This window comes from Mobula hypostoma, chromosome 1 (genome assembly GCF_963921235.1).
Source record: "Mobula hypostoma chromosome 1, sMobHyp1.1, whole genome shotgun sequence".
NCBI classification, from domain to species: Eukaryota; Metazoa; Chordata; class Chondrichthyes; order Myliobatiformes; family Myliobatidae; genus Mobula; species Mobula hypostoma.
In genome coordinates this window covers 168,391,856-168,419,015 of record NC_086097.1, presented here as the reverse complement: position 1 = coordinate 168,419,015, position 27,160 = coordinate 168,391,856, and the positions used below count along the sequence as shown (strand labels likewise).

At 40.2% G+C, this 27,160-nt stretch overlaps 1 protein-coding gene and 1 long non-coding RNA gene across 10 annotated transcripts in view; both read right to left on the bottom strand.

The window, feature by feature from the left end:
• Positions 1 to 211: 211 nt before the first annotated feature.
• prelid3a (PRELI domain containing 3A) lies at positions 212 to 20,361 on the bottom strand. 9 transcript variants are annotated; one of them, XR_010019362.1, is made up of 8 exons: positions 20,178 to 20,361; positions 15,396 to 15,564; positions 12,946 to 13,035; positions 11,458 to 11,528; positions 10,165 to 10,267; positions 8,733 to 8,817; positions 7,176 to 7,222; positions 5,540 to 5,631 (listed from the first exon to the last, which is right to left on the bottom strand). XR_010019362.1 is itself a non-coding variant. In XM_063059515.1 (7 exons), exons 1-7 carry the CDS (start codon positions 20,228 to 20,230, stop codon positions 5,616 to 5,618), a joined length of 549 nt encoding a protein of 182 aa, XP_062915585.1. In that variant the 5' UTR covers positions 20,231 to 20,361; the 3' UTR covers positions 212 to 5,615. The 9 variants fall into 9 exon arrangements, 7 of the variants coding, with proteins under 7 accessions (XP_062915585.1, XP_062915573.1, XP_062915613.1 ...); XR_010019363.1 differs by lacking the exon at positions 20,178 to 20,361 and adding an exon at positions 18,156 to 18,459; XM_063059515.1 differs by lacking the exon at positions 8,733 to 8,817 and having other exon boundaries at positions 212 to 5,631.
• Positions 20,362 to 20,564: 203 nt separating this feature from the next.
• Positions 20,565 to 27,160, bottom strand: part of LOC134352202 (uncharacterized) — an 85,183-nt gene continuing 78,587 nt past the window's right edge. Inside the window, exon 3 of the long non-coding RNA XR_010019361.1 lies at positions 20,565 to 20,839. This is a non-coding gene — a long non-coding RNA (uncharacterized LOC134352202). The remainder of the gene's footprint in view (positions 20,840 to 27,160) is intronic.

Below are 27,160 nucleotides of genomic sequence, written 5' to 3'. Positions count from 1 at the left end.
AATATAGTATTAATGGTAAGACTCTTGGCAGTGTGGAGGATCAAGGGATCTTGGGGTCCGAGTCCGTAGGACACTCAAAGGAGCTGAGCAGGTTGGCTCTGTGGTTCAGAAGACATACGGTGTATTGGCCTTCATCAATCGTGGAAATGGATTTAGGAGACCGAGAGCTAATGTTGCAGCTATATAGGACCCTGGTCAGACCTCACTTGGAGTACTGTGCTCAGTTCTGGTCGCCTCACTACAGAAAGGATGTGGAAACCATAGAAAAGGGTGCAGAGGAGGTTTACAAGGATGTTGCCTGGATTGGGGAGTGTGCCTTATGAGAATGAGAATAGGTTGAGTGAACTCAGCCTATTTTCCTTGGAGTGACAGAGGATGAGAAGTGACCTGATAGAGGTATATAAGATGATGAGAGGCATTGATTATGTGGATAGTCAGAGGCTTTTTCCCAGGGCTGAATGACTAACATGAGAGGGCACAGTTTTAAGGTGCTTGGAAGTAGGTACAGAGGAGATGTCAGGGTAAGTTTTTTTTATGCAGAGAGTGGTGAGTGCATGGAAGGGGCTGCCGGCGACAGTGGTGGAGGCGGATATGATAGGGTATTTTAAGAGGCTCCTGGATAGGTACATGGAGCTTAGAAAAATAGAAGGCTATGGGTAACCCTAGGTAATTTCTAAGGTGAGGACATGTTCGGCACAGCTTTGTGGGGCGAAGGGCCTGTATTGTGCTGTGAGTTTTCTATGTTCTAAATAGTAGGCTTTACTGCCCATTGGGATTGTTTGCCATTCAGAGAGACCATAGTTACTCTGATCTTGTCTTTGGCTCTACATTCCTGTCTGTTTTCTGTAACCCTCCATTCTCCTAAAGTCTAATCATGTCTCATCCATTAATGTAATGAAGAACTCAATATCTATGAATCTGAGAGCCAGAAGATTCCAAAGATTCAACTCTCTTTAGAAAAAGAAATTCCTTCTAAGCTCATCTTAAATGGAGACTTTGCTTAAGACTATTCACCCCGACTTCTCAATTCTTCCCCCTGAAGGAAATAGCCTCTCAACATCTACTCTGATCAGCATCTGCCCAGGTTCTTATATTTCACCGACTTTCTTATTCTTCTAAACTTCAAAAGACTATAGGTCCAACATACCCACTCTTATATTTGTTTGTGGCAAGTACATCTTCCCATAAACAAAGCATCCAAATCTACATTCAGTACTTCAGTTGTGGTTTACAACATTATTTATAACTACAGCAAAGCTTTCCTACACTGGTGTCACAAACAAGAGAAATTCTGCAAATGCTGGAAATCCAAACAACACACACACAAAGCTGGAGGAACTCAGCAGGCCACTAAGTACCTATGGAAAAGAGTACGTATTGAGTCCCAATGAAGGTTCTGGGCCCGAAACGTTGACTATACTCTTTTCCACAATGCATTCAAGATTAGAGTGAGAAGGCAACGCCTGAATCCTCTAAAAAAAAAATCATGAATTAGTAAAGATACCTAGTGCTGTACAGCATATTCTAAGCAGTTCATCTCTTTTCAGATAACTTATTAATCCTATTCGTCCATTTGATACTTATTTGCTATTATAACATCCAAACAGTTTAAGTTTTCTATGTAAATATATTCTTGGAGAAAAAAAAAACTTCTGGATCAATCCAAAAATTGGCTAGCTTTCCATGATGTCTGCCGGATTTCCAGAGGAAAGAGGCATGGATTTCATTAAGGCAGGATTTTTATAATCTCAGACATCCCAGTCCGTTCGAATTTCTGCCTTCTCCCTCCAATTGCAAGATAATGACTATGTAATGGATTCCTTATATTGGGAAATCCAAATTACTAGGCTACGTAATTAAAATCCAACAAGGTACCACTTTAAGAGAAACAAGACACATTACTTTTCATCAGCATACTGTAAACCGGATTTAAGGGAGGGAGTTTGTCAAATGCATTCAGGAAAGTTTCCTTAAACAGTACATATAAATTCCAACTAGAGAGAGGGTGAAACCACATCTCCTGTGAGGGACAGAGACAGGGCAGGTAATAAAAGTTTATGAAGGGGCACACTTTGCATCTAGTGAGCATAATGCCGTTACTTTCAAGGTAATTATAGAAAAGAATAGGTCTAGTCCTGGAGTTAAGATTCTAAATTGGAGAAAGGCCAATTTTGAAGGTATTAGAAACGATCTGGCAAATGTGGATTGGGACAGGCTGTTCTCTACCAAAGCTGTACCTAGTAAGTGGGAAGCCATCAAAAGTGAATTCTTGAGAGTACAGTCTCTATGTTCCTGCCAGAATAAAAGGCAAGGATAAGGGAACCTTCGTTTTTGAGAGGTGTTAAGGCCCTGGTTAAGAAAAAGGAGATGCACAGCAGGTATAGGTAGGCGGAAACAAATGAGATTCTAAAGGAGTAGGTATAAGAAATGCAAGAGAACATTTAAGGAGGAAATCAGAAGGGCTAAAAGAAGATATGAGACTGCTCTAGCAAAGTGAAGGAGAATCCTAAGGGCTTCTACAAATATATTAAGAGCAGAAGGATAGCAGGGGACAAAATTGGTTCTCTAGAAGATCAGAATGGTAATCTATACATGGAGCTGAAAGAGACGTATTAGGTGGATAAATCCCCATGACCTGACAAGGTGTTCCCTCAGACCCTGCAGGAGGCAAGTGCAGAAAATGCCAGGGTCCTAGCAGAGATATTTAAAACATCCTTAGCCATGGGTAGGGTGCCAGAGGATTGGAGGATAGATAAATTTGTTCTCTTTTTTTTCCAGAAAAGCCCTAAGAATAAGCCAGGAAATTATAGGCCAGTCAGCTTGACAATATAGGTGGGAAAGCTATTGGAAAGTATTCTAAGGGACTGGATCTATAAGTATTTGGGTTGACAGGGACTGATTAGGGCTAGTCAGCATGGCTTTGTACGTGGTAAGTCAGGTCTAGTCAATCTTATACAGTTTTTTAAGGTAGCTACCAGGAAAGTTGATGAAGGCAAGGCAGTGGATGTTGTCTACATGGACCTTAGCAATGCCTTTGACAAGGTCCTGTATGGGAGGTTGGTCAAGATGAGGTAATAAATTGGATTAGTCTCTGGCTTTGCAGGAGAATGGTTGTAAATGGTTGCCTCTCTGTTTGGAGGTCTGTGACTAGTGGCATTCTGCAGGGGCTAGTACTGGGTCCATTGTTGCTTGTCATCTATAGCAACTGGATGATAACGTGGTAAACTGCATCAGAAAAATTTGCAGATGACACCAAGATTTTGGGTATAGTGGACTGTGAGGAAGACTATTAAAGCTCGCAGCAGGGTCTGGATCAGCTGGAAAAATGGCAGATGAAATTAAATGCAGACAAATGTGAGGCATTGCACTTTGGGACGACAACCAGTATAAGTCTTACATGGTCAGTGGTAAGGCACTGACGAGTGCAGTAGAACAGAGGGATCTGGCAATACAGATCCAAGATTCCTTGGAAGTGGCATCCTTAGCCATGGGTTGAAAAGTAAGCTTTTGGCACATGGTTTAATGAAGGCCAATGTACTGAGTAGAGTTGGGATATTATGTTGAAATTGTATACAACATTATTGAGGCCTAATTTGAAGTACTGTGTGCAGCTTTCGTCAACTGCCTACAGGAAAGGTGTAAATTTTCTTTGCTCTCTTTCAATCTTATTTACAAGGATGTTGTCAGAATTTGAGGACCTAAGTTCCAGGGAAAGATTGAGTAGGTTAAGACTTTATTCCTGGGAATATAGAAGATGGACGGGAGATTTGATAGAGGTATACAAAATTATGAGGGGTGATAAACAAGGTAAATGCAAGCAACTTTGCCCACTGAGATTGGGTGAGACTACAACTAGAGGTCATAAGTTAAGGGTGAAAGGTGAACAGGGTCAAAAGGGGGGGCTTCTTCACTCAGAGTGCGGAATGAGCTGCCAATGCAAGTGGTGGATGGGGGTCCAATTTCAACAATTAAGAGAAATTTGGATAGGTACAAGAATGGGATGGGTATGGAGGGCTACGGTCTGGGTGCAGATAATTGACTCGAGGCAGTTTAATTGTTGGGCACAGGCTAGATGGGCTAAAGGGCTTGTTTGTGCTTTAGTGTTCTGTGACTCTGAGACTCATCCCATGGTAGAAAGAACCTTGCTACCCCATAGAGAGACAGGTATACTGCAACAGGCAGTTGAAGCTGTGGGTTAGATTGGGCCTGAACCCCACCCTTGTTAGCAGACTGTTTCCAACATTTTCTAGTCACATAAATAGGAAACAGAAACACTGCTATCAAAATCACAAGTAAATGAGTTGTTCTCCACTGATCCACATGCTCGGGAGAGCAGAATACATGTGGATTTAATGCTAAAAGTTAAACAAGGATTGTCAGCTGCAGATTGCATGGATACAGTACAATCAATTTCAGTTTACTTCTCCAAAATACAGTATGCCTCAACTTGCTATTCTAAAGAATTTTCAGAGTTTTTTTTAAATACATGATAATGTTGGAAAAAAAACAAGGTATTTCAGAGAAAATATCCTGTATTTTAAGCACAAGTCAGGATTTAAATACATAAATATTCAGAAAACAATCTAACCTCTGTTAAATGTTTTTAAAATAATTGTATTGGAACAAAATGAAATTATTTGAGAAAGAATTATGCAAAAATAGTCCAAATGTCAAGCTAGAAGTTATCTAAAGCTGACTGGTATGGGAATCCTTTTGCGCAAACATTGTAAATAGTTTTGCGTTGATAGAAATATTTCTGGAACTATGATATGCGTGCCTTTCACAAAATTGCGTTACATCTTTATGGTAACAGTGCTGTGCTGAAGTGATTGAGTTACTGGTCAGTGTACTTTTGTTCAGCCCACATACTTAGGCTGACTTCAAATACATATTTCTTTATAGTTTAGGACCAAAACATTGGTTGAATGCCTATGCATTCTAGCTGGCCAGCCTCCAGAGATCTGCCACTAATGATAGACAACCAAATTTCAACTTCATGATAAAAATAAATTTTACTTAGGACGTTGTACCATCATTCTGAAACATAAACATTTTGTTAACTCAGTGCTGTAAGGCATCAACATTAACCACTACACAGTCAAGTATTAATCCAGTGCAACGCAATAGGTGCCAAACAGCACGCTCCTTTAGGTGCATATGCTTGTCCATGCCTCTGGTTGCATTTCAAGGATAAGACCACTTACTTTAAAGAAAAATACATACACACCTACCAAAAGATGCCACTTTGTGAACTGTTATTGACTAGATGTTGGTCAAACAAAGGACACTATAAAAACAAAACTTACTATAAATAATTTGAAACTTGGTACCCCATGTTCACAGGCTTGGCTGCTGGCTGTTTATTTTAATGACCTGAATGTTTGATACATCCAAAGTCAATTTTGCAGCTTATAATGTCTTTCCATAAAAAAGGTACGACATCTTAAAATAACACCGAACACATTACTAAGTGAATTTCCTGAATAGAAGTCAGAGGTGTGGCACAACCAGGGGTCATCAATCTTCAGCAGCTGCTACAGCTGTTGGTGACTTTACATTCTCTTGGACGGATGCTGATAATTCTTCAGTCTCATTTGTCTTGTTTATTACCCACTCTATAGCTTTGCAGCCCTGAAAGAGAACATAGATAAAGGAATTAAGCAGAAATTAAGACTAAAAGGTGCTGATAAATGAATGCAAACTTCTTCACTGCTGAGAGAATTAGTGGAATATGTTCCGTTAACTCTAAAGGGGAATATCGTAACCTCTCTCATTTTATAAGCATGAATTACAGATCCTAAATCATACAGAGGACAATTGCCTTGTTACTCCAGGAGAAGTGAGCGAAATAATATAGATGCCTGGTTCAAAATTGCTATTTATTATGGGGAAATGTGATTATCCATTATTGGATAATTAGTTAGAGTGTGATAGAATAAGTAAATGATGCAGTTCAAAGGAATCCAAGAAAATTCTAAAGCATGAAGCACCAAAAGGTTAGCATGCAGGTATAGGAACTATAAGTAAGACTAATATTTTTTACAATATTAACATGGAGTAGATTTGATACAGCTTTGCAGGGCAGTGTGTGAGACTGAAACTGAACTACTGCACATAGATTTGACTCCCTACTTAAGAAATAATACATTTTTACTGCAGGCAAGTATATAATTCCTTAAATACAGAACAAAAACTGGTTTGAAAAGATTGATAAAAGTTGATGGATATGGTGTTGTAATTATAGTTTAGAATAGCGAGTGGTGATCTTACTTAAATATTTAAGATTGTGAAGAGATACTTCTCCATAGATATCATCTAGGCATTCAGAATAAGGAGTCAAATCACAAACAAGAGAGAATCTGCTGATGCTGGAAATCCAAGCAACACAGACAAAATGCTGGAGGAACTCAGCAGGCCAGGCAGCATCTATGGAAAAGAGTACAGGCGACGTTTCAGGCCTAGACCCTTCAGCAGGATTTTTTTCCATAGATGCTGCCTGGCCTGCTGAGTTCCTCCAGCATTTTGTGTGTTGCCAGAATAAGAAGTTTGAGGATGGATGAAGAAAAAGTTCTTCTGAGGGTCGTGAATCTTAGGTATTCTCTGTCCAGGAGAACATTAGAATCAAATGGTGACTGACAAAAGAATCAAAGGGTATGGGGAGCAAATGGGAAAGTAATGTTGAGACTTAGGTTGGATCAGGATCAGCCATGATCTGACTGAATGAACTCCAAAGGTTGATTGACTGACCTATTCATGCTCTTGTTTTATGCAACCTTATACTGTATAATTCTGGATTCCAGAATTAGTACTGTTTCTGCTGCCTGTCATAGTCCTATTCCTATTTGTTATCTATGCACAGACTTATCAAAGAACAACTTATAAAATTACATCTGTACTTTTTTGAAGCAAATCACTAATTTATATTCAACTTGAAAGACCAACTTTGCACGGGATAAAGAATCCACAATGGATGTGCACAAATGAGTCAAAATGCAAGGCATCTTTCAACTAATTGTGGCCATTACACATAGAATCTGAGAGAAAGATTAACACAGATATACTTGTATTATTCTTCAATGCTTGGCTTTTCTACCAAATGATGAAATAAGTTTTTCTCAGTAAAAAATACTCCTTAGCTACAGTACATAACAGCAGAACAGTTTCAGATTACATGCCTAGAATGGTCTGGAGGATACACAGGCTGGAGGAAAGATAATATAATCTGGAAAACAAAGGTTGAATTACAACAATTAAAAATAAATACAGGTCAAGTTTCACAATGAAATACCAATACACAAATGATATTTCTGTCATGCACCTGCAGAACAGAAATATTATCAAAACAAATCACTGACTAAAATTAAAAGCTAACATCTAAAGCAATAAATAATTTCAATTTGGTTTTGTAATATTCATCTGTTGTTACTCACAAAATGTATAGAAAAGTACATTTTGGCATGCAAAACCCTTGCACAAGTATCATCCCATGGATAACTTTAAAAAATAATGGATATAAACAGTATCTATTTTCCTATAGTCACAGAACTTTATAAAAGATCCTCTTCAGTAAATACTTGGATTCCCAAAAGGAAAAACAGTAGAATATATCTGCACGTCATCAATCTCCATCTATTGCCTTAAGTTGAAGTTAAAGAACCAAAGAAGTTCATAAAGTATGCAAGTACTATGTAGGCATCACAGATAGCAAGAAAGAGGTGGGCTGAAAGAGCCCATTTCTGTCCAGTATGATTCTGTGAAATCAAGCTTTCTGTCATCTTACATGCGGGAGTCAAGGTAGGCAAAAAAGCCAAAGGGGCAGGAGTCTAAAAATTACAGCTCATCCTTCAAGTTAGGAAACCAAAGAAATGAGGGTGGCAGAAACTGGAACTCGTTCGCCATGAATAATCGATGCTGAAGCCCATAGACATAATGTTTAAAGTACGCTCAAAATTCAGCTTTTCAAACTTTAGCTGTCATTAATTCAGCTTAATTAACTTTAGTTAATTTTAAATTCAAGATTGATTTTCTAAAGAGGCTATGTGGAAGATGGATGTTAACAATCACCAGTGATTTCATTGATAAATCAGACACTATAGTCTAAACAGTCCACTCTTAATCATTTGTTCCAGAAATTCATTCAAAGTCAGATCGAATGAAACAAATGTGATTTCAGGTTTAAGGTGGCTGTCCTCTCTCTCTTTCTCGGGTTAAAAAATAACCCTCAATACTCAAAGTACACAATGCAGTTGACAGAACTCTCAAAAATCTGTAACAATTTGTACTAAACTAAGACCTTGTTTAGTATTTTAAAGATTTTAATTTTATATTAACTTATCACTATAAAATATATCTAATGCTTCAAACCGAGCAAACAAGGTTTCTTTCATAATCATCCCTCAGGAGTGGCCACTAACTGATACCACTCAACGACCCAAAACTCTGAAATGACCCTGCTTCTCTATCAAAATTCACCCAAGACAATGCACATCATTTTTTTAAGTACCAGAGGATAGATGCTATAATCAATGCATGTTTGGGAAAAATGCAACACATGGTGTAAAATATATACAGCTGAAAGATTAAACATTTGATTTTTTTAATGACAAGATAGCACACCTTCTAAATTATAGCTAGCTATAAGCATAACAAACATGCAGTCCATGCCACTCAAACATGAGCCCATTACATGCAATAAAACATTAGACTAGCTGGGTATTTCAATAAATAGTTACCACTGGTTAATGCAAATTGCAGAAGTGTAAGCTGTTAGTTAACACTTTCAGAGTTTTGAATTATCCACTCAATAGCATCCCACCCCTAGAGCAACACAGAAAAGGAATGTCATACAGGGGCATACAAAGTCTGCAGTATTCTCACCATACAATAAAACATCTTTTTTGTATTAATAGTAGGATAAAAACTAAAATTCTTCATACAGTCCTTTAACGGCAAGTTTTATCTTCACTCAAGGTATTCAGACAATGTTTATATTCTTTATACAAAGTGTGGCCTTATGAGGGAAAGCTTTACAGATGAGGTTAACATCCACTGGAGTTTACATGAGTGAAAGGAATATTGATTAAAACATACAAGATCCTGAGAAACCTTCAGAGGATGGATATGGAGAGGATGTTACCTCTTTAGGAGAATCTGAAGTCAGAGTTACTAAAGGATCAAATATTCAAGAGATATACATAGCCATATGATTTGTTATAGAATTCTATGTATCTTTGGAACTTTTTTTCCTCAAAGGATGGTAGTACATTTAAGGCAAAGAAAGATTCTTGGCAGGCAAGGGGATTTGAGAAAAAACTACTGGGGATATGAAGGAATGCAGAGTTTAAGTTACAATCAGATTAGCCATAATGTTATAGAATTAATTTTTTTTTACATGTGAAGTAATAATCATCCCTTATCCAAACAAATAAGCTGATTTGAATTCTACTCTCATTTATCCAAACATTCCAAGGTGGGTATCAGAATTCAATGTCAAAGGATAATAAAACAAAACTATTTACTGAATCATTAGATTAAGTTGATTCGTTAATTTAATGGTAATGATAGATTTTAGGATATTTCAATGGATTAGTCTGAGAGACAGTAACAGGTAGAGAAGAAAGTGGTTCATTTTTTTAAGCTTTAGAAGTAGTAGACATGGAAGCCAAGTAGGTCCCTCAACTTTAAAGACACACAGTAAAATTAAACCAAAATAGGTTAATGGTGCATAGAACTGCATAAGTTAGTAGATACAACAGCTCAAGCATAGATAAGATAGGAATGACAGAGTAACAAAATTAACAAGATTCAACAAGGCAGAGCTTCTTCGGTGAATTCACGAATAAACCTGAGGGCCTGAATGCTTAAAAAGTGTAATGTAAACTCCAGAGGGTAGTATTGAGGAATGCTGCACTGCCTTTAGTATGAGATGTTAAAACCATTTTCTCTCTCTAAATTGATGCAAAATACTTAATAAGAGTTCTTCATGGTGTACTGGTTAAAGTAAAAAAAACTTTATATTACTTTGCAATAGATACACCGCAAAAATACTTGATTGGGCAATGCTTTAGAAATTCCAGAAGATGCGAAAGGCACTGGAACAGGAAAAGTCCATTTAGTCCCTTGGGCATGTTTGGTTAAGAAAAATCTGTGAATCTATACACGTACCTTTCCTGCATTAGCAGAAATGGTGTTGGCCATTAATCCTTCCAAATAGCTACTTAGAATAACTCCTTTTACAGTAATAATAGCTTCTTGGGTCAAAATGGTCCTAAAACAAAAAACAAGAACTAATCTCTCAGTTATATAACTTTCATTATATCCAAACACTCACATTTTAAAAGAGGAAGTAGGTATATTTTTGAAAGATCAGGGAATTGAAGGATTTGGAGAACTGGTACAGAAGAGATGAAGCCCAAGACAGATCTGCCATGATTTTATTGAATGGAAGAACAGACTTGAGGTGGCTAAGTGGCCTATTCCTGTTATGTATGTTATTGTATTCAAAGTGGCAACATTCTCTGATCCAACAAAAGTGTTGAAAATGAGACTTTTATTGTGATGGAGAACTTTATTCCCAAATTTGATTCTACTCTGTACACAATTTCTCCCAAACAGTTACTGCTATGTTATATCGTTGTCTTTTAACCTCCTTATCAGCAGGTAGACAACGTTGCTGGCTGTGTTGATCTGAAAAATCAAAGCCCTTAACTGCTCAAATCCAAATCCACTAATTCACAAAGAAAATCTGGATTGTACACTGATTCTAACAACGGATCTTAATTATCGGCAATTATCATGGAATAAACTGGACAGCAATTTTTAGGGTATGTGCTATTAATTAAATATCAAATTCCAAAATTTTGGCCAAAGATATCTCATTCTTCTAGGATATCCTGTAGTGCTGAATCACCAAGAGATTCAACTCTGAAATCTTTATAGTTATGAAGTTGTGGCAATTACCCATCAAAAACCTACTAAAAGCAACAGAAGAACACTAGTTATTTAAGTGTCTATGATTTTTTAAAGTGCGATCACCAATAATAAATGGGAAACAATCACTTTGGTTCTAAAATTTTACAAATATGGTGACTCATTCTTTCACAAATTTCTCACACCTCTTTCAACCCATGCTTTCCTTTATCTTGATTTTCTTTCTAGTGCACAATTTAAAGCTAAGAAATACTTCCTAGTTTCTGTGCCCTATGACTAAGAAATTATGCACTCAGTAAAGTTTCTTGAATCTGATTGGTTTTATGAACCTCATTGTTGCTTTTCCAAAATATCCAACAGAGGGTGCAGAACAGGATCAAGCATTTCAGGGCCATTTTCCCTAAATTCGTCAATGTCTCTGAGCAGTTGTCAGCAGAATGAATAATGATTGCTATTTAGATGTAACTTGCAAGACACTGATATTGCATGTAAAACCAAAGACATTATTAAAATCCAAACTCAACTCACTTTTCTGGATTCTCAGGATGAGGTCGATAGATCAATCTTTCATCCACTGACACTAAATTTGTAAGAGTTATCTGCAATAAAATAAAATAGGATTAACATTATAGATTCACAATCACAAAACCTTCATTTACTTTTAGCACCAAACGTACAGCTTGTACATAAACAACTAAAAGTTTTGTTCAAACGTGGATACATCTGCTTCAACTTTAAAGAATTACTGCTTTAAAAACTATCTGGTGCCAAGACTGGAGTTAATGTAGAACATAGAACAGTACAGCACAGGAAAGGACCTTTGGCCATGATGTGCTGCACGAGTTAAACCAATGATTTTTACCAATCTAATCCTCCTTTTCCACACGTTGACCATATCTTTCCCTTCTCTCTATATTCATGTGTCAATCTAAAAGTCTAATAAACACTCCTACAATATCTGCCCGCACCAGCACCTCTGGTAGTGCAGTCCAGGCCCCCAGCATTCTGTGTAAATAAAAAAAACTTGCCTTGCACACCTCCTTTGTACTTTCTTTAAGGATCCACACTGTCTAAAAGGAGTTCGTACCGTCTCCTCATCACTGTGTGGGTTTCCTCCCAAAGTCCAAAGGTGGACAGGTTGGTAGGTTAATTAGTCATTGTAAATTGTCCTGTGATTAGGCTAGGGTTAAATCAGGGGTTAATGCGTAACGTAACTTGAAGGGCCAGAAGTGCCTATTCTGCACTGTACCTCAATGAATGAATAATAAATAATGTTAAGAAAAACAGGTACCAGTACGGTAGCCCATTCATTATAATCCAAGGGTATTACTGCATGAACTCCTTGGGGAAGGATCCCTGGCAGAATCATCTTCAACTGTTTCATAAATAACATTACATTACTTGAGAATGGCAATTTTCCCTGAAGATTTTACAATAACAGCTTCAGGAATAACAAGTCCAATGATATTGAAATAGTCTACAGATGGATTAAATCAAGGCTAAGCTGAAAAAAATTACTGCTGATGCCCCAACCCTAGCAGTCACCTGTTTACCAAACTGCCATCAGGGAGATGCCACAAGTCCATCAACACCAGGACTACATGTCATCTTTGAAGCTTCTTTTCTGTAGCCATCCTGCTTCTCAACAACTCACTCAGGTGTAATATTCTAACTGTCCCTGCACAACATCTGTTAAATGGTCCTTCCTGCTCTCCTTGTTCTGTTGATCTGTTCACATTTCTTTAAGTTTGATTGATGTCTGCCCATGTGACCATTCTGCTAATTGTTGATTGCTCATTGCTGTTTGCATTATTGTCTTGTAAAGTGTTGTTCTGTTATGGTACTGTCTTGTGCTTTGTGCTTGGCACTGAGCCACAATCAACGCTGCTATGTGTCACATACTGGCAATAAAATGATTATGATTCTGAGAAATGGTTGAAAATATTCATAATCAACTCCAAACAATCCAACCAGTGGTGGTCCATAGCAGTTTAAGTTTGAAATTAATTTACTTACATTAGAAGAACAAAGTTCCATAGTTCGTTCAACTGGATCGACAACAGAATGTTCTTTAATGTATGTTGTGGTCCTGTTTGTACCCAGAATCTAACAAAAACATATTATAAAAGATTACCATATGAATCAACTCACTGGGGCATTAATTGAGATTCAAGTTCTGTAAAATGTCAAATTCCCTCAATCCAGAAAAAAAATGTAATAGAAGCACAGACAGCAAACAACATTTGAATTCACACCAGACATTGCAGTCATTTTTAATACATAATAGTAAATGCAATTAAGACAGTGTACATATTTTAATACAACATTGCAGCAATGACAGTTGGAGCAATCGCTGCGAACAATATTGACATTTATAATGCAAAAGAATGCTGGAAATTCTTGTTTTCAGTAGGAAGAAAAATAAAGTTAACTGAGAAACTGTTCTTTCTGTACAGATCTGCCTAACTTATCAAGAATTTCTAGAAATATGCTCTTATTTTCAGCTTCCATTGCCTGCATTTTTTAAATTGCTTCTCAACTGCCACATTTAAAATTTGTTTGAAAAGCAGGCTAGGTAGTTTTGATTTTACACCAAGCCAAAAACATTCTAATTATTTTAACTGACCTATGCTACAAGTATAGAGAAACGTTGCATTTAAGATAAAAGCCTGCAGAAAAAAAACAAAATGCCATGATAGGTGGGTTTAGTTACATGTAAGTTTATACTGAGTGTTATCAATCGCTCATCATGGAAATCTGACATTTTTGCTCAGATTTTCTTCTATCATTTTTCTCCAAGTTCTCAGCCTTTGCATCCTTTTCATCACCTCCACTGATTTCCCCTAATCTATTCTCTGGACACACCTTCAAAAAAACTCTGATAGATGAGTTAATACAACTTCCTCTTCATAATAAAATGCACAATTAATATGAGTCTAAGTGTCTTGATAGCACATCCTTTATTGAGGATCCAGAGTTATGCTAACTACTGATGTCAAGCTAACAGGTAGCTTCCAATTTTCGCTCTGCTTCCTTAAAAAGTGAGGCTGCATATATTATCCACCAATTTACAAGAATCATTCCTGGATCTATAGAGTCCTGCAAGAAATCTCAGAGCATCCACCACCTCTGTATACATTTCTTTCAAAAGTTTGAAGTGCAAATTATCAGGTTCTTGTGACTTACCAGCTTTCAGATTTGTTATCTTCTCTAGCAGTACTTCTTTCATTTTCTCATCCAAACTGTACCCTTATTTCTTCATCACTTATAATGTTTCTTGTATTTTGTTTACCAAAGCCAAACAATAATAATACTTAATAAATTACCTGTCATTTTCTCATTTCCTGTTATAAATCCACCATCTATGTAACAGACCCCCATTTCTTGTTGCTACTGTTTTTCTTTTAACTAATAGACATTTTTAACATGGATAAAGATATTCTTATTGTCTTTTTAATAAGTTTACTCTAATGTTTGATTTTCCCCTTCAACTTCATGGCCATACTTTGTCAAATTCTAAAATGTTCTCAGTCTTCAGGATTTCTACCTTTCCTGGCTACTTTAAGTCTCCAAGATCTAATACCATATTTATTTTCTCTGCAATCTGCAGGACCATATTTTCAAATGGAAGGAATTTTTCTTTTTACAAACATATTATTTTGTTAAATGCAGACACAAGAAAGACTATATATGCTGGAAATCTGCAGCAACATACAAAATGCTGGAAGAACTCAGTAGGTCAGGCAGCATCTATGGAGGGAAATGGAGAGTTGATATTTTGGGTAGAGAACCATTATCAGAACATTTTTAAGTGCTAGTCACTCCTTGCCTTTTATCATACCCTTTAATAGTTTGCCAGTCTTTCACAGGCAACCTGTCCTAATGCCTTCATTGTTCTCTGTTCGGATTGAACAAACATTACTTCTAAAATTGATCATTTTAATTATAATTACTCACCAGGTCTAGATCAATCCTGTCAGTCCCATTCTCCCCTGTATCCTATTTCAGATTTATTTATCACATGCACATTGACTCATACAGTGAAATGCACAGTTTTCTCTCACATGCTTACCTACTTCACCAATTCTACTTTCGTTGATCTACAATAGGAGCAATCTACAGTAGCCAATTAACTTACCAGCATGTCTTTGTGACAAAGGAGGAAACTGAAGTGTGTGTTCACAGGGAGAACATACAAACTGTACACAGACAGCACCCAAGGTCAGAAACTATGTCATCCTCAAATGTTAAAACTAATTGAATTGACAGATCATCACTATATCAAACTTTATCGATTTTTTTTCCAGTTTAATATCTACTTCAGAAGGAGCAACTGTGCCAATTCTCCTAAAGTCTCTACATTCATATAAGTAAACATTTTTGTTTTTTAAAACTTCCTATTGATTTTGGACATACAATACAAAAAAAAGGTGTCAGTATTAAAGATAGAAATGTTGCTCACATACAGTCATAACAATGCTGGGGATTCCCCATTCTGTACAAAGCAGGCGTTGGCTATGCAATCTCCCTCGAGTATCAAGGTTTCTCTCCAGTACATCCACTCCAACTACATTGGGGTTCATGGGGTTCGGATATTTTCGCATTGCAGCTTTGATAACCGTCTCCCATGGATGGCTAAAACGCATCACAAGAAAAGCAAACATTTCAAGTAAAAGCAAATATTTCATCAAATATTACTGAGATCACCGCACAACATAAAATGATTTGGTCATAGAAGGGATAATGGCCTCTTCCTGCATTGCATGATTCAAAGTTTAAAAAAGTTTAAATCTAGCATAAAAATCAATAATAATCTAAAATGCATGAACAAGTACTTCTAATTTTTAAAAACTCAGGGAAAAAAGACGTAAAATACACTACAGCTTAGAAATCAACTACAAAGATATCAAGTTGTTTAACTCCAGGAGAAATTGTGATTCTCCTTTCTCTATACCAAAATGTATTCCTCACAAGTTCACAATCAAATCACATTTTCTCCAAACATTTCTACCAAATGAATAGACAATGTTGTGAGCCACATGACTTACTATGACAGCACATCACAATAGGGCAAGGTCATGCAGGAGTCTGAAAACTAACAAAAAACATTGTTGGACTGGAAGTCATTATCAGTCTCAAAGACAGTGCTAATGTCTGTACCGTGCTTTGTGAGAGCTAGAACAAAGATAATGGGATTTTGGTTGAGAGCAATTTCACAGTGGCTAGGAAGTTGGACTAGTCAATTCCTAAAGTAATCATGGCATGAATGAAGAGTTCAGCATTAGATGAACTGAGAGAGGAATAGAGCCAGGTGAGATTACAGATGTTGAAGCAGGTGTTCTTGGTAATGAACCAAATATATCCTCAAAAACACATTTTTAAGTCAAGTATAGTTCCAAACCATCCAATTCAACTGAAACATCAGGCTCCCAAGACAATTGCTTCTGTCTACCAAATAATTATCTGCTCTTAAAGTACAAGACATATTGTATTTTAAATACAACAGATGACCAGAGAAGTGGCAGCAGGTTCCATTTGGATGTCATCAATAAATGTGACATCATTGCTCCAAAGAGCAGTACATAAAATGAGAAAAAGTGCTGATCTTCAGATAATGCTGTGCACCTTTTAAGTGTACTTGAGAGAGAACTGAAACTCAATGAAATATCTGCATCTCAATATGCATTTCATGTGTCAGTCCTGAATATGAGCAGAAATCTCATGTGGAATTTGAGCTAGTAACTTTTGAAGCAAGAATAAGCCAGGGCTAAATACAAAGTGGCTGAGATTCTAAGTTTGGATAAGAGTGTAACTGTCTCGGAGACATGTTTCATTGCGATGTTTATTTTATATGTTTTTGTCATAAATTTATGACTTTTTAAAAATCTTTAAATAATGTTTGATTAAAAATTTTGTGCTTTTTATGTAAGGTGTTATTTAATGTAGAGTGTAATGGGTCACATGACCAGAGTTTACTAAGAGCATGACTGTAGCATTATGGGTCAGAACCAATCTGGAAGCAGAGAAAGACACATGGCCCTAAAATAACCTTATTCTGCACGTGGTCCAAGAGGCACACATGGTAATTGTTTTTATTTGTTTTATATTGTGTATAATGTTGTTGACATGCCTTTATATGGACAGTGTGATAAGTTTTTAGTGACTTTATTTGATTTCAGCACACTTCTGTTGTGCTGACGTGTTTTGGGCCTGTTTACCAGCAGACACTAGCTTGAGAGACTTTAAAAGACTGAGATGTATGTTTCAAACTTTTTATGTCTTTTATTTTCTTGTAGTTTTCACGGTGTCTGCTGAAGAAAGAGAGAGAGATATAAAAATAAATCTTCAAGGACATCTGCATGATGCGTGGCCATTATTTCATTGGACCAGTGTAGTTACAAAGAGGTAGATATTTTGCCTCAACTGCAGCCCAAATCTATTTTCCAAACATAAGGTTTATTATTGTAGATATTTCCCAGATGAATTAGTTGCAGCTGGGAAAGAGACACATTGCAATTAATTTGCCTTTCAAATCAAGCTGTCATTTTCCTATCACTCCAGCTTATGACAAATTTCTTTGTCAAGGCAGATCCTTTTATATCATGTAATACACTTTAATATATGATTAGTTTATCATATACCATAAGGCGCAGTGAGATTCATTATCTGCATGAAGCTCAAAGAAGTCATGGCTATAATAAATGCAACGACTACAACCAGGAGCATAAAACTACAAATGGCACAAAGATTTGAGTGCAAATTAGATCTTAAACAGAAGGAAAAATGGTCAGTTTTGAGGTGAACATAACTGTGGTAAAGATGAATAACGTTCGCCTCATAGCCAAAGCCTGCATACCCCGACCTACACCAGCTTAATCAGTAGGGCAAGCTATCTCTTCGACGAGTCCACAGCAAAGTAAGGGTAAGGGACAACAGGCGCTGGAATCGGGTAGACTCAAAGCGGGTCGATTAGCCTGTGTGGAGACAGAGTATGAAAGTTGACGGTTCGGGTTGAGACCCTGCATCAGTCCTTTTGCCTCTCAAATGCTGCCTGACACGCTCCTCTTACATCAAGGTGAGTACCGGACGTTTGCACCTCTGCCCGAGACCACGGCAGAATCCGGGACATCACCCTAACCCCCTCCCCATCCTCCTCCCCCTACTTTCGGAGAGGCCGGGCCACCCCTCTCCACCTCCAGCCAGTTACTCGCGGGCCGACGGATCACCTGAACAAATGCTCCGAGCTCCAGATCCTCATGTCGTCGTTCTGCGGCACCGGCGGCTGCAGCAGCGGCCGCTGCGTCCGCCAACAGCCCTCAGTGACCGGCCCGGTCGCCGACAGACTCGGCGGCTTCCGTGACTACAAACGGCCAGTTAACCGGCGCCGGGCTCGAGCTGCGGCTCCGCTCCGGAGGAGATGGATTCAGCCGCTGCCATCCGTGGGAGCGAGCACCAGGGCGCGCTGCCGCCCGTCGCTCCGCCTCCAGGGCAGGCGTGCATGACAACGTTTACGCGACGCCCATAGAACGCCCACTCCTACAGTTTTCAGCCACCGTTAAAGCTCTCTGCTTCTTTCTTTCAACCAGCTCCCCTCCTCGGATTAATCGTCACATTCAACCATTTCTCTTTCGACGCTTCCCATTTTCTCCAAATTAAATGCGTAGCCAGGGGCCCTTGCTATGTCTGCATTTTCGTAGGCTACGTAGAATAGTCCATGTTCCAAGCCTAAAATGTTAACGCCCCCCACCTTTTTCAGCGCTACATCAGTGCTGCTTCCTGTACCCCGTGCTGAGCCCGCCTATTTCATCAATTTTACTTTGAACTTCCACCCCGCCCTCAAATTTACTTGGTCCACCTCGCACACTGCTCTCGAGCTCTCTGTCTCTGTCTCCATCTCTGGTTACAGATTTGTTTTGCAAATCTACTGACTCTCACGGCTATCTTGACTATTCCTCTTTCCCATTCCGGCACTTGAAAAAAAATGGTTCTTCCTTCTCTCAATTCCTCCGCCTCTACCGCATGTGTTCTTAGGATGAGGTTTTCCATCCCAGGACATCTGAGATGGCCTCTTTCTTTCAAAGGACGTGGTCTCCCTTCCACCACTGTCGATGTTGCCCTCACCCACATCTCCATTTCCAGCACATCTGCTCTCACCACATCTTCCAGCCACCATATTAGAGATGGAGTTCCCCTCCCCTTTACCTACCACCCCACGAATCGACGGATCCAGTACATCATTCTTCATTATTTCCGCCAGCTCCAACAACACACCTTTCCCTTCCACCCAACGTCTCCCCCACCCCTTTCCGCAGGAATCGCTCTCTACTTTTACCTGTGACGAATGCTACACCTGTCCCTACACCTCCTCCTTCATGACTATTCAGAGCCCCAGACGGTCCTTCCAGGTGAGCGACGCTTCACCTGTGAGTATGCCGGGGTTCCTGATGTGTCCTCCTCTAAATCGGTGAGACCCGGTACAGATTAGGAGACCGCTTTATCCGCCGCAAATGGCAGGAACTCCCGGTGACCATCTCCTACCTTCTTACTTCATCCCTTCACCTGGTCTCACCTATCACCTGCCAGCTTGCTCTCCTTCCCCTCCACGCATTTTCCTACTCTGGTTTCTGCCCTCTTCCTTTTCAGTCCTGATGAAGGGTCTCAGCCCGAAACGTCGGCTGTTCATTCTCCCGACAAATAGTCCCACTCACTGGTAGGTCCGTCAGCCGCGTCGTCCCGCCCACAATCTCCCCTGCTCAGCCAATCGTCTCGTTCCCATAGTCCCGCCCACAGACTTGCCCAGTTTAAAGAAATCCGTGTACGTACCTCCAGGCGGAATATGAGGTGTTGCTCCTCCAACCCGAATTTGGCCTCACTATGGCAGTAGGGAAGACTCTGTACATTTTAAAGGATTAATTTTACTCCCCCTCTCTTTCCATTTTAATTTCTGGTCACCCTCGCACCCTTCTCTCTATTCATTACCATTCCCCATCATCTTCTCTGATTTCCCTCCACCTTCCCTTTCTTCCATGGTCCACTGTCCTTTCCTATTAGATTCCTTCTTATTTAACCCTCTACCTCTCTCACCTATCCCCTCTCAGTTTCTTACCTCATTTCCCATCCCCGACCCGTTCACCCTCCCACTTCATCCCCACCCGCGTTCCCCCTCAGCTGGTCTCACCTATCACCTGCCAGCCTGTACTCCTCTCCCAACCCCACCTTCATATTATGACATCTGTTTTCTTCCATACCAGCCTTGATGAAGGGGCTCGGCCAGAAACGTCGATTGTTTATTCCCCTCCATAGATGTTCCATGACTTGCTGAGCTCCCCTGGCATTTTGTGTGTTGCTTAAAATTTCCAGCATCTGTAGGATCTACTGAGTTTACTCTTTTCTCGAGCCGTGGACTCGCACCGAGCCCATCAGCGCGCACCCAAGCCGCTTCGCCGCGGCTACGAGCGCGCATTCTTCCCCCACCCCAGCGCACGTTCGCGCCACGTCCAGCCCCGCCTCCGTCTTCGTCCCCAATGACGGTGGTCAGTGACATCTTTCAATTCTCCATCCCGACTATTGCAGTCCTTGGAATTGTTTCAGTTACAGGCAGCCACTAATATTTATGGCATAGGAATACCGGACGGTTTAAGCAGCATCTGAACTGGCAACACTTGAGTTAATGTTTTATTTCGATGACTGTTCATCTGATTTCAACAGATCCTGCTCAGAGCATCCAGCGTTTTAAATTGAGATTACTAGTGTTGTTTAAACACCCCTCCCCGGAGAAACTCAGCGACTCAGGCAGCATCTGTAAAGGCAGAAGGAGGGTCCCGGCTGAGTTATTCCAGCAGTTCGATTTTTTTCGCTCCGGGTTAGAGTATCTGCTCCCTCTTGTGTCTCAGTATTGTTCTGACAGTTCCTGTGAAAGGCAAAGAAGTGATACATACAAGTTCCCTTGCACAACACACGAGGAAACTCTTATCAAATAAATTTTGAAACTTAAAAAGACATCCTATTTCTGAACTCAGTAAACATCCATTATTTCAGATTTTTGTCAATTTGTCTTTGATCAGTTTAGATCTGCTTATTTCAAATAATCCTATTATGTTACTGATGAGGAAGAAGTCCTCGCCCAGACGACTAACCCTAAAATTAGTAAAGTAAAAATCTTACAAGCAGAAAAGTATAATGAAGGTCAGTGTTTGTTGGATTAACGTTAATTAGACGCTCCAAGAACAGGTCCCATCTGAAAAGTTAACCGATATTTCGGATCTGGTGTTAATAAATTTGTACAGTTCTTTTTAAATGTTTTGATGTTTATTGCTGCACTGTTTTATGATTTTGTTTATTTTTAATCTGTATGATCTAGTCTGATGGATAACCGTCCAAAAAAATTATTAGTATGTGGGACTCCGGCGAGAGTTTCTGCTAAATAACCCACAGCGCTTTGTTGTTAGCAGTGCTGGATAAAGACCTTAAAAACTCCCTTTCGCAATTAGAAAAATCCCACGCAACTTTGGTATTCCGCGACAGCAATTCATTTGCCATTCCCAAGGAATCCACAAACTAAGAGAGAAAGTCGGTTCATTTATCATGTATTTTGCAATATCCAAAAATGATTAAACCATAATTACTCGAATTTAGATGCGTTTGTAATCTGCCTCACCTTCTATCTCATTCCATACTATTTCAGCGTCACGTCGACAGTTTTGCTTAGTCTGATCTCGCGCAGTGAATGACTATTGGCAATGGCCACTAAAATACTTGGTAGTTAGGCAAGTAGGATTCTAGGTCGAAAATAGAAAGGAAAGTTATAACAATAATGAAAACCAGTACAAAAAAACAAAAATAGAAATATTTGCAAATACGGAAAAGCAAAGTGGCGAGAAAGCCCATGTCAAGGTTTGGGCTTGAGTCAAAGTTACTTTGTTGAGTTGGGACTGGGGTTTATGATGAATCAATTGTGCAGGGTGAGAGGTGCGTCATGGCGCAAGACGCATTAATATCGGTATCAATGAGCAGTTCCGGTGACTACGAGGGTTGAAAGTGCACTAAGACGAGTTGGAGGCTCTGCTAAAATTCTTGCAGCCTTACACTTAAAATGTTAAAATAAATTAAAAGGTCACCAGTAAGAAGACAAAATTACGCTTAGCCATCTCCTGATCTGTTATTTTTAAATAGCAGCAGACGGCTGAGCGTGGCAAGAGTTAGAGTTTCAACAACACTCGCCGCCGAGAGCAGTCCGTTATGTGTTTACTGGCATAAGAACGTTAGTAATAAGGTACAGTCGTTCATCTATCGCTATCATTCACACAGACACGTCAACTCTTACCTCTCCTAATATTGGCATATCTGTGCACTTGTAATGCTACTGTGACACTATAATTTCCTTTGGGATCAATTAAGTATCTTATCTATCTACCTACCGTTTAGGAAGATAGCATGCTTTATCCCCGTCGTAATTTGTAACTGTGATTTTCCTTTCTTTTGTCTACCTGGTAAAACAGTTTTGTGTGATTTCAGCTGTTTTTCTGATAGGAGTCAAAAATTGTTTTAAACAAATTTATAACCCCAAGAAGATGTTTCTTATTCATCCATGAAGGGTTTGTTTGCATTCTAATTTCAAATATTCCCACATCTGATCAGCTGATATATTTCCTAGCATTTCCAACCAGATAGGCTAAACCAAATCATTTTATTTTAGTCTGAACTTTGTGTTTTTATTCTTATATCAAACCCAATACGGCACTTATCATTATTTTTCAAGTTTTCTTAATCTTTTGTACATAATTATATTTCCAACTTTGAAACTAGTGTTTCATTCCATTAGTTTCAAGATAATGATAAAGAAGGATAGGTCTGGTCCTCGGTTTGAGATTCTAAATAGGTGAAAGGCCAATTTTGATGGCATCAGAAAGGATCTGGCAAATGTGTTTTGGGATAGGTTGTTTCCTGACAAAGTGATGCTTAGAAGTGAGCGGCATTCAAAGGTGGTGTTGAAGTAGTGAGAGAACAGAATTTGTATGTTCCTGTAGAATAAAAGGCAAGGCTAACAGGTTTAGGAGACCTTGGTTTTCTGGAGTTATTGAGGTTATAAAGAAACAAAGGTGCACAGTAAGTACAGGCAGCAGAGAACAACTGAGGTGCTTGAAGAGTGTAAGAGCTGTGTGTGGGTACATAAGGGGGAAATCAGGAGGAATAAAAGAAGGCATGAAATTGTTCTGGCAGACAAGGTGTAGGAGAATCTTAAGGGTTTCTACGGATATTTTAAGAGCAAAGGGATAATAAGGAATTATAAGGAATATTCCAATTGAAGATCAGCATGGTCATCTACTGTATGCACGGAGCAGAGAACTGAGACAAAACTGTAACATAGAAACATATAAAACCTACAGCACAATACAGGCCCTTCAGCTCACAAAGCTGTGTTGAACATGTTCTTACCTTAGAACTACATAGGTTTATGTCACAATGATGGGGGTATTGGGAGCAAGGGTGGACCCAAATGCAAGACACATCTTGTGAGGTTACTTAGATTTAATTTATTGTTCGATACCAGGAGAGCAAGGCAGGAGCAGGAATAGCGAACTGGACAAGGATTCAGGACTACAACTAGGCTGGGACTAAGGGTCTGGGCTTGGGCTTGGAATCGGCTCCCAGAACTAGAGGAGACATGAAGAGGCTAGGGTATGGACTCCGAGCCAGAGACTGGGCAAAACCCAGTACCTGGGTCTTGCCTCGGGCTTGGACCCCAGAACCAGGCATGGACATGACATGGGCTAGGGAGAGGAGGAACATAGGAACACAGAGCCTCGGTCTCCGGAGAGCAGGTACATGGAACCATGGACACATACACAGAACACAGAGTCGGGACCCCTCCTTGGGTACAGGACATAGGGCCGGGACTCACACATAGAACAGAGAGCCGGGACCCCTCCTTGGGTACAGGACATAGGGCTGGGACTCATGACCCTCAGCGGGGCAACGGCAAGATGGCCTGACTTACCCCACGGAGGCAAGGACAAGACAAGACAAAACATGACCCCCCCCCCGCGGGGCAATGGCAAGACGGCCTGACCTACCCCATGGAGGCGAGGACAAGGCAAGACAAGACATGACTCCCCGCGGGGCAACGGCAAGACGGCCTGACTTACCCCACGGAGGAAAGGACCAGACAAGACAGAACATGACCCCCTGCGGAGCAATGGCAAGATGGCCTGACTTACCCCACGGAGGCGAGGACAAGACAAGACAAGACCAACACGAATGAACACCAGACAGTACCTATCCAGCTTCAGCGATGGAACTAGACCGAAGTGCAGGCGGGGGCTGCAGATGAGGGCTAGAGGCGAGAGGGGTAGAGGAGGGATTCAGACAAGGGGTAGGACAGGAATCACAGACCGCCAGGGCCAGGGCTTGACTTGGTGCTTGAATGCCGCCAGGACCGGGACTTGACTTGGTGCTTGAATGCCACTAGGGACAGGACTTGACTTGGTGCTAGAATGCCGCCAGGACCAGGACTTGACTGGGTGCTTGAATGCCGCCAGGGCCAGGGCTTGACTTGGTGCTTGAATGCCACTAGGGACAGGACTTGACTTGGTGCTAGAATGCCGCCAGGGAAAGGACTTGACTTGGTGCTTGAATGCCGCCAGGGCGAGGACTTGACTTGGTGCTTGAATGCCACCAGGGCCAGGACTTGACTTGGTGCTTGAATACCGCCGGAGCCAGGACTTGACTTGGTGCTTGAATGCCCCCGGAGCCAGTACTTGACTTGGTACTTGAATGCCCCCAGAGCCAGGACTTGACTTGGAGCCTCTGGGTAGTGGCGAGCTCTCGACTCGGCCCAGAAACGGTAAACAGCGGTTCTTGATTCCCTCCGGCGGGTTAACTGACGGACCCACCTCGGTGAGGAAACTTTGCAGGCTCACTTTGGTGAGGTAACTGGACAGGGTTGCTCCGGTGAGGAAAAGGCGAATTACCGGCACTCGCTTCGGCAGAGACTAGACTTGCTCCGGCCAGATGACATCGGCACACCGTACCTTAGATGGCTTTGCAGACGCTCCCACGCTGAACGGCTGAAAGCTGGAGACTATAAACTATCGGTTCAGCCGAGCGTTAATTGCCTCTAATCACCAAAGTCGAGGGACACGGGAAAACAGGGAATCAACAGTCCGGATCATAACATAAACAAGGAAATTTAAAGGGACCCCGATCCAGACCATGACAGTTTACCCTTGGCCTTCTATTTTTCTAAGCTCCATGTACCTATCCAAGAGTCTCTTAAAAGACCCTATCATTTCCGCCTCCACCGCCGCCACCAGCAGCCCATTCCACGCATTCACCACTCTCTGTGTAAAAAACTTACCCCTGACATCTCCTCTGTACCTACCTCCAAGCACCTTAAAACTGTGCCCGCTCGTGCTAGCCATTTCAGCCCTGGGAAAAAGCCTCTGACTATCAACACAATCAATGCCTCTCATGATCTTGTACACTTCTATCAGGTCATATCTCATCCTCTGTCGCTCCAAGGAGAAAAGGTCAAGTTCACTCAACCTATTCTCATAAGGTATGCTCCCCAATCCAGGCAACATCCTTGTAAATCTCCTCTGCACCCTTTCTATAGCTTCCACATCCCTCCTGTAGTGAGGTGACCAGAATTGAGCACAGTACTCCAAGTGGGGTCTGACCAGGGTCCTATATAACTGTAATATTAATATAATGTCTGTTGTTTGTCAAGTAGGGTGCCATGCACAATCCTGATTTGATGGAGACGGACGTGAGAGCACGGAGGAACATCTGGAGAAACTTCTGAAATGCCTGCTTCGCTGCTGCTGCTACTGTGTGGTCCGGAATCTCTGGAGGAGAAGGCCCCGAGTCCTCGGCTTTGCTTGTTGCTCGGCAGCCGGGGCGGGTTCGAAGCGCTCGGCAGAGGATGGTGCTCGGAGAGGCTGTATCGGAGGGGCTGGTCAGGGGCTCGAAGTTTTCAGACAGACTCAGAGTCGGCTGCGGTCAGGTGCTTCCGATGCATTGGCAAGTTGTTGGTGCTTGGAGGTTCATGGCAGGGAGAGTTTCTCCCTTCTGCTGCCTGCGTTAGATGATGAGTCCAGGATATTATCTCTGATCCGAATGGTAGATTTTTATTGGTTAGTGGTTTACTATTTAATAAAAAAGTAGTTTTGGTTAATGTTTATGCTCCTAATATGGATTGTCCGGAATTTTATAAATCATTGTTTGATCAGTTTCCGAATTTGAACGAGTTTTCATTGATTTGGGGCGGAGATCTTAATACCTGTTTATCTCCAGCTTTGGACCGTTCGGCTCCTTTACGGACTTTACCTAATAAATCTGCAAATTTGATTAATTTTTTCCTTTCTGATTCTGGGTCGACAGACATTTGGCGTTTTCTGCATCCTCAGGAAAAAGATTTTTCCTTCTTTTCACATGTTCATCATTCCTATTCAAGAATTGATTATTTTTTCATTGATTCTCGTCTCATTCCTTCAGTGATTAAATGTGATTATGATTCTATAACCATTTCGGATCATGCTCCACTTAAGCTTTCTATTAAAATTATGGCCAATATACCAAACAATAGACAATGGCGTTTTAATTCGTTGTTGCTTCAGGACTCAGACTTTGTTAATTTTATGAATGAACAGATTGAGCTTTTTTTTACAATTAACTATACAGAAGATATTTCGGTTAACACTCTTTGGGACACTTTTAAAGCCTATATTCGGGGTCAGATTATTTCGTATTCCGTTGCTTTGAGGAAGAAACAGAAGCAGGAGGAGATGGCAATTGTGGACAAGATTAAAGAAATTGATAAGAAATATGTTATGGCTCCTTCTGAGGAGCTATACAAACAAAGAACTGAACTTCAAATGGAACACAGTTTACTACTCTCGTCCTCGATTGTAAACCAATTAAAGAAAACAAGAAGTGATTTTTATGTTCACAGTGATAAAATTGGCAAGCTGCTGGCTAATCAATTGAAATCTAATTATGTTAAATCTCAAATCAATCAGATTTATAACCAAAATGATCGATTGATATTGGATCATGTGGGGATTAATCAAACCTTTTGTGATTTTTATTCTTCTTTATATCAATCAGAGTCTCCTCGAGATTCTAAATATATGAATGATTTTTTAGATAAGTTAGACTTCCCTCAGATTTCACGGGATATGTCTTCTTTATTAGATACTTCCATTACAATGGATGAGATTAAGAATGTTAT

What these genes read in the sequence shown, in the direction of transcription:
- prelid3a (XM_063059503.1), bottom strand. Translation starts at nt 20,230, where the DNA reads ATGGAGGGGAATAAACAATCGACGTTTCTGGCCGAGCCCCTTCATCAA. An exon ending in CATCCTGAGAATCCAGAAAA is followed by an intron (nt 10,268 to 11,457) that starts GTGAGTTGAGTT and finishes TTTTTGTTTTAG; the next exon opens with GACCATTTTGACCCAAGAAG. An exon ending in TTTCTGCTAATGCAGGAAAG is followed by an intron (nt 5,632 to 10,164) that starts GTACGTGTATAG and finishes GTTCTCTTTCAG; the next exon opens with GGCTGCAAAGCTATAGAGTG.